Genomic DNA, 7647 nt, shown 5'->3' with positions numbered 1-7647 from the left:
GGGGCTCCATAGTGGGCGCCGCCGCCGCTACGGCCACCACCACCGCCGCCGGGCCGGACGTCACCGCAGCCGCGCCAATCGCCTCCCGGCACCACCACAGCACCCGCCAATAGGCGGCGAGCGCCCGCGGATATCCTGCCCGCCCTGCAGCGGCCTCGCCCCGCGCAGCCAATGGGCTGCGCCCCCGCGCGCCGCGGCGGCGCCGCCCCCAGCGCCGCTTAAAGGGGAAGGAGCTGTTTCGCGCCGCGGGGGCGCACCAGGAGCTGGAGCCCCCCGCCCCGCCCGCGGCGTAGCGGCCCTCCAGGGGGCGTGGCCTCGTCGTTTCCCCGCCCTGGGGCGTGGCCGCGGCGGCGTGGGGGGCGGTTCCGGCGGCTCATGGCGGCGCTTCCGCTCGGCGCGGCGGCACCGGCGGCACCATGAACTACATGCCGGGCACGGCCAGCCTCATCCAGGACATCGACAGTGAGTGTCGGTGCCGCCGCGGGCGCCGGCCCGGCCCGGCTCGGGTGGATGGAGACCGGCCCGGCCCCACCCCGTGCGGGGCGCCGGAGCCCCCGGGGCCGCGGGCACCGGGGAACCGGGGCCGCGGCCCTGTGTGTGTGTGGGGGGCGTTAGAGCCCCCCCGTGGGGCCCAGCCCTTCCCCACCCCGCCGTGGGTCACCCACGGCCCCCCAGTGAGCCCCGGGCACCCTCCTCGCTCGGCTTCGCGCCCACCGGGGCTGGGAGCCGCGTTATCGCTTCGCCCCGCGGCCGCCGCCACTGACCCCTGCTCCCTCTCTTTCAGAGAAGCACCTGGTGYTGCTCCGGGACGGCCGGACGCTGATCGGGTACCTGCGAAGCATCGACCAGTTCGGTACGTGTCGCCCCGCCGCCGCTGGAAGCTTTGCTGCTCTCCTTGCTTTCCACTCGCGAACTTGCGGGGGGCTTTTCGGCTTGGTCCACGCGCCGCTCAAACCTGGCGCGAGGGAGGCGCTGCGAGCCGGGAGGGTGCGGAGAGGAGCCGGCGCCTCGTGCCCGGCGGCGGGAGCGGGCTCCGAGCGGTGCCTCCGCAGCCAGGGTGCACGAGGCGCCGAGCTGTTTCCTGGTTCTTGGATAGGTTTCTGGAAAGGGCTTCAAAGACGTTGTTTAGGGCTACAGAGAGAAAATGGAGGGGGGGATGTTTAGGTGGTCTTCTGTGCTCGTGGGTCTTCTTGCTTGCAGTGCGCCCTTCTGCTGTGCAGCAAACCCAGGTGTCTCTACCGGCGACTCGGCAGCCCCGAACATGGTTTGTGCTGCTGTTGGTGGCGGTTTGGGTGGCTCGTCGCTCGCCGCGAGGAGGAGCCAGACCCCAGCAGGTGGGGTGTGTGGGGGACAGCTGGCAGTGGGGCCGCGGGATGGGGCTCGCCTCCGAAAGCAGCTGCGGCTTCCGGGGAGGTGTAAACTTGCAGGAGACACCAAAGCTGGGGCTGTGCACGGAGCAGAAGTTCAGCCGCGCTGCACCGCTCTGCTAGGGCTGTTCGCAGGTGGCGACTCTCCGCATGTCTCCTGTCTTGCGCTGCGTAATGTCAGGAAAGGGAAAATACGGCTGTTTGCTGTTTGAAAACCCAAGCAGTGTTGTTTTAGCTCTGATCTGAGCGAAGCTCTGCTGCTCTCTCCAGCCCTGCGGCTGTGCTGCAGTAGCTGTTTGGGCTCATCCTCTTGCAGCGTTCGAGGGACTGGTCTCCAGGCAGAAGTGTTTGCACCAGCTCTTCCTGAGAGTGGCGGTTTTGCACGTTTGTGGCTTTGCGCRAGTGCTCTCTCTCCTCCAAATCTGGCAAATTCTTTTCTCTTTTTCTGCCCCTTGCCCTCGCTGGAAAGGGCACTGCAGGGGTGAGGCGCCTGCCTGAGGATCAGCAAAGCAGAGGCCTCTGAATCGGGCTGCGCTAGGCGAGACCTGGAAGGCCGTCAAGGGAGTGGCACGCTTGTGTGTTTGGCTGAAACAAGGCAGAGGTGAAGAGTTTCGACTGGCCTTGGCAGGATCCAGGGCCAGTATTAGTTGTGTGCTCAGGGTCTGCTCCTCACGTTCACTTAAATAGGAGCAAAATCAGCCCACGGTGCCTGGTTGCAGCGTGGGTTGTGCTTGGGTCAGCCAGGCGATGCTCCTTGCGTGTGCCAGCTGTGAGCAGAATTACATATTTCCTTGACTAGAAACAGTCTAAGTTCTAACAAAAAAAGGTGCTCATTGTGCATAGAATGATACAGTTTRAAAGTGAAGTTTTAAAGCTTGTTTGTGTTGTGTTTTAAAAATACCCTTAGGTGTCCCTCTTGTATGGGAGTTGGCGTTGTAAACATCCTTTCTGAGCATGTGTCCCTTTCTGTTTACGTGGAGGGTAGCTGCAGGTTTTCTTCCAGATAAGGCAACTTATTGCAAAAAAACAGGTTTATTAGATCTCTGGGTTTATAAATAATGCATCTAACCTTGGTTGCTAATCGGAGAAGTATCCGTTTTCTGTCAATCACTGCGGTTTGAACAAATACATCAGATGTTGTGATTTGGTGGTTTACTGAAACTTCTTGTAAAAGTTGTGTGGCTTTTTCCCTCCCCTCCCTCCTTCCTGACTGTGTCAAATATTAATGTGATGGTCTAATTTCTCTTCTGGTGAAGTCAGTGTTTGAGAAGTATCTCTCAACAGCCTGGGGTATTTGTGTTTTATATTTGTGCATACGGCAAAACATCTTGGTCCTTGCCCCAGAACTTACAGCACCAAAGATAACATCATTTTCCCCTTGGCCATGACTCTCTTGCTGTCAACACACGGTGTCTGGGTGAATAGCAACCCTATCTACAATTCGAGTTTCCTGGTTCTGTTTCCAACATTGCTGCTGCTTCTCCCTGTTCTGAGCTTGCTTGTCCCGTCTCTGCCCTGTGTGCGCAGGCCGTACGAGGCAGTCCCTGCCCTCGCACTCCTGTTCTGCCCATGCTGCAGCACCGAGCCCGAGGGACGGGGATTTCAGCTGCTGCCTGGAGGTGGCTGTGTTGGTTGCTAAAGCTGAAGTGCAGCAGCTGCATTTCAGTAGGGGAGAAATCTTGGTTCCTTTCACGGTCTGGTTCAAAGGATCTGCCAAGAAGCAGTGGAGGTGTTTATCGGTGGCCATGCCATCTCAGCTGTGGGTTTGTTGCCTGGCTCAGATGAGACGTTCTCTTTAGCTAGAAAACAAAGTGAAAGACGGATGTTTTCTCTTTCTCTTGATTGCTGCAGCAAACTTGGTGTTGCACCAGACTGTGGAGCGCATTCACGTGGGCAAGAAGTATGGGGACATCCCTCGAGGCATCTTTGTTGTGAGAGGCGAGAACGTTGTTCTGCTGGGGGAAATAGTAAGTAAGCGGCTCTTTCTGCCTGGCTCTCTCGTCTGTCGCTGGCCCGGAGCAGTGGCTCAGTTGTGGTCCAGGATTAAGTAGCCGGTGATATCTGTAGCTGCAGTTACTCCGAGCAGCACTGCCAACGGAGCTGGGTCTCTCCAGCCACAGACGTGGATTTTTTTTCTGTGTTGCCCACGGCTGAACCAGCGTCTGCTGTGAAATATTGTCACCCTCCCGCTGGAGAAGGCCGTGCGGGGAGAGTTATGTAACGCTCAGCGCTGCCTCTTGGAACGTGCCCTGAGGCATTTGAGAGAGGCCGAAGTGTTTGAGCACGCCCTGTCCCTGCAGCGGAGAAGGTGTCATTTAGTCCTAGCAGGCAGTCAGGGGGCTCATTCTGGCCGCATCCTACCAAAAATGTCCTAGCGTAGCTGAGTGCATGAGAATCAGCTGGGAGGGGTTGCAGCAGAGACACTTGTCCCTTCAGTTGTGGTTGTCTTGGACAATTTGGGGGTAAAGAGGACACTCGGAGCAAAATACAAACTGGTGATTGAGTGCCTGGAGGAGACCTAGAAAAGTCCTGGCCTGCACGTGGCATTGCTTGAGCGTGTCATTAGTGGCTGACTGTGGAAGTGTCACCTCCCTGCTGCTGCGTGCTAAAGGGCACTGTTTGACATGCATTCAGGAGGAGTCAAGTGCTGTCTAGTTTGTTCTTCTCTTTGGCCCCTCGCGTTACGCTCAGCTTGGCGAGGAGGATTCCTGGGGAATGGCCCTTGGATCTCTGTTTCCAGTTTTTCCTCCAGTTGTGTGCAATCAGTGTTTCTAGGGCCCTTTTCTCAGTGTGGTTTCCTGCCCACATTCCCCCCCCTTCGTGGTGCCTGCAAAACCTCTGTTGCRTTGCATCTGACTCTTGACTGGACTCCGGGAAGACGCGTGGGCACAAGATGCCCAGACCCCACCACAGTCCGGCTCCATTAGGGGCCCATGTAGAGCGTGAAGGAGACTTTGCCCTGCACGTGCAGATCTGTGACCATGACCCAGTGCGAATCCAAGTGCTTAAAAGATCTGAGCCCCAGGCTGGGATGAACCACTGAGATTACCCAGAGCTGTCTTAGAGCCATTGAGCGCAAGGTTTGGGAGACAGACCCTGCCATGACTCAGCTCCTCACATCAGGAACCATCCTGCTCCAATGATTTTGGCAAGAGAGATCAAGCGAATTGTCTTTGGTGCAGCAATGCGAGTTCTTCCTGGGAGCACAGAGCGTTGCCAGTTGTTTGTAGGAAGCACTCAGACGTCACAGAAGTCCAAGTATGTAGGATTGGTGTGTTAGTGCCCCTGTGGAGATGCGAGTGCAGATCTCTTCCCTGGACCTTTGCAGTCCAGGTCCACCCAGCTGGCTTCTAGCCCCCCCAGACTGATTCTGCCTCTGGCCAGTGTCATGTTGGCAAGATGTGCACCACAAAGATGAAACTGGCCTGGGCCTGAGCGTTCCCTGCAAGCTGAGCAGTTTCAGGAAAGCCTCGCGAGCAGAACTTTGGGTCTTGGATGCAGCATCCGCTTTGCGATGCTAAATGGCCTGTTTCTCTTGCAGGACCTGGAAAAAGAAAGCGACACACCTTTACAGCAGGTCTCGATAGAGGAGATCCTGGAGGAGCAGCGGGTGGAACAGCAGGCCAAGCAGGAGTCAGAGAAGCTGAAAGTGCAGGCGCTAAAGGAGCGGGGCCTTTCAGTCCCACGGGCAGACACCCTGGACGAATATTAGCTGTTCTGCCCCTTGGACAGTTTCCTTTGAGGTGGAGCAAGGAGTATGTTGTGATTTGACCATGTGTTGACAGATCTCTTTGCAAAGGCTGTTTTTATTTTAAGATTGTTTTCCACAACACAGATAACTGTTAAAATCATGCCTTTGGTTTCTCTTCACAAAACCCTTGTTAAGGAGGAGTGAAGGTGTTTGATTATCCTTTAAGGTAACCAAATGCTCTGGTGTGAGTAAGAGTTTATGTTGTTCAGGAGGCAAATCACTTTTTTGTTTGTTTGTTTCCCCCCTTCCTTATGTGACTCCGGGTGAGAGTGTTCCTTGACATGTAAATAAATCCTCGATCTCAACAATGACGGTTTTGCCTGTGTTTGGGATTTGCTGCGTTCTTGTCTATCTGGATTCTGGATGCTAGTTCACGGGACAGCCAACCTCCTCCTAGTCTTGAGTGGAGACTTATGCCCGCCATCCTCCCTGCCAGGGACGCTGTGAACCTGGGGGTGTCCAGGAAGGCAAAGAGCCAGCAGGACTCTTGGGTTCGGCTGTGGGGTGTGCTCAGTACTAGTAAAAGCTTAGGTCTTGCTGCCGTGACATCCCTCTGCCTGGGGAGGTGAGCAGGACCCACTTGCGCCATGGCGTGGTACCTCCTGCAAGAGTGGGAACGCTTCTAGGCTCCCCGTCTGCTCTGCAGGATGCTGATACCTGCTCCCATCTGAGCAGGCCTCAGCAGCTGAGCCGAGTCCACTAATGACCTGCTAATGGTCAGACCTGTCTCACCTGAGCTTGGCATGACCCCCTCGGGCTCTTCCCCTCGTGGCAGAACCAGCCCTGCTTCCTCCAACAGCATTTCTTAAACTTTGTGGGTTGGTGACGGTGGCACAGGCTCCAGAAGGTAGGAGATATTCTGGATGTTGAGTTCGTTCTGGTGCTCTTAGGTGTCTTACATCATCACTGAAGTGCTAAAATGTAAGACGGCTGCCTTTCTGCACCAGATGGTAGTAAACAGCAAAAGCAGTGGCTGGTTTTGGGCAGCTGCCAGGCTGTGGGAGCCTTGTGCATAAAGACGCTTTGCTCCAAACTCCGTAAAGGCAAAAAGGAAGAAAATCTCTGTGAATAGAACAGACTMTCTGAGAGGCTGAAATACTCTTCCCCTTCAGGGGAGTACTTGTGGGGGCCTCTCGTGAGTGCTGGGCTCCAGCAGAAGGGAAGTTGTGAGGATACACATTGCAAAGGTTGCTTCCAAGAGCAGGTTTTCGCTTCCGAAACAGCTAATTTCTTCCAGATCGGTGGGAAAGTGTGACGAGATCTGCTTTACTCAGTAGTGTAAATGTTTAGTACAAACAGGTCTCACTGTAGCCCTCCTGAAAAGCAAACAGCCAACATAAACAGAGCGATTACCTTCCTGCTCTTGTGTTAAGCTTGGCCTGGAAGTGTGAGAGCGTTTGAGACTGTCCCCTTCTCCCAGGGTTGGAGAGGACGGTCCAGAAGTATCGTTTTTTCCCATGGCACGTCAGTATGTTCCTGTCAAATTTAGAGAACATAGCTGCTAGCGTCTGCTCTGCTGCTGTTGTCCGCTTCTGCGCTGTGCTTTATGGGTTTAGATGGGATACTTGAGAGTTTGGTCACACAAAAGTCATGAGCAGAAGTAAATGCACTTTCTTGCTTCAAAGAAAAGGCTTTGGAGCAGCATCACACAGGCTGTGCCATTGCCATGGGGTCGGTGCGTAACGAAGGTGACGGGCCGTGTGTGAGCTCGTGGGCAGAGGTGGCCGAGCCCGGGAGCTCTGCGCCGCGCTCGGTGCGGTGGCACAGGAGGCTCCTGTAGCTGGAAAAAAAACAGCTTCTTGGTTTTGTTGTTCTCCCAGACCTGCAAGGCCTTGGCTGTTGTYGCAGTAGCAGCGCAGCTCCAGAGGTTTCTCCTGCTCTGCCGGTGGTCGGTAGCGCCGGGGGTGGCGGGATGCGTGGGAGCGCGGGGAGGAGAAGCGCTTGCGGGGGAGGCGGATGCGGGGCTGCRGCGCGCAGGTTGCTCCTCTTTGCTGCCTAGGGGACCCTCTGCAAGGGGGGTCCCGCCGGGGTGGGGGACAGCCGGGGGGGGCTGAGCAGAGCCACCCGCCTTGAATATCTGGGGGAGGCTGAGCAGAGCCCCCCCACTTGAAATACCTGGAGGGGCTCGGTGGAGCCCAAATATCTGCAGAGGATGAGCGGAGCCCCCCAACAGGGACTTCTGGGGGGGGGGTTGAGTGGAGCTCCGATATCTGGAACATCGGGGGGGGCTCAGTGGAGCCCCGAAACCTGGAGGAGTGGAGCCGAGCTGCCAATATGGGACTTTGGGGGGGGGGCTCATTGGAGCCCCAAACATCTGGATGGGGCTCGGTGGAGTGCCAACATCTGGAGAGATGGAGCGGAGCCCCCCCATATGGGACTTTGGGGGGGGGGCTCGGTGGAGCCCCAACATCTGGAGGGGTGGAGCAGAGCCCCCTCCCCAAACGGTACTTTTAGGGGGGGGCTCGGCGGAGCGCCAACATCTGGCACAGCTGGGGCGGGCGCCCCCGGGCGGCGGGGCGCGGCGCTGCC

At 57.0% G+C, this 7647-nt stretch overlaps 1 protein-coding gene across 3 annotated transcripts in view; it reads left to right on the top strand.

Annotated features, from left to right (window-relative positions):
* The first annotated feature begins 165 nt into the window (after positions 1-165).
* Positions 166-7647, top strand: part of LSM1 (LSM1 homolog, mRNA degradation associated) — a 21829-nt gene continuing 14347 nt past the window's right edge. For 2 of the 3 annotated variants that reach the window (XM_026064430.1, XM_026064431.1), the window contains exons 1-2: positions 166-462; positions 785-853. In XM_026064430.1, coding sequence (XP_025920215.1) covers positions 417-462; positions 785-853 — 115 coding nt within the window. In that variant the 5' untranslated portion in view covers positions 166-416. Of the gene's footprint in view, positions 463-784; positions 854-3218; positions 3335-4908; positions 5430-7647 lie in introns of those variants that run through there. The other variant, XM_026064432.1, reaches the window with a different exon arrangement.

Source organism: Apteryx rowi, unplaced genomic scaffold, assembly GCF_003343035.1.
Source record: "Apteryx rowi isolate R43461 unplaced genomic scaffold, aptRow1 scaffold_217, whole genome shotgun sequence".
Lineage (NCBI taxonomy): Eukaryota > Metazoa > Chordata > Aves > Apterygiformes > Apterygidae > Apteryx > Apteryx rowi.
The sequence above is the reverse complement of the archived record's forward strand: the minus strand, read 5'-3'. Positions and strand labels throughout refer to the sequence as shown.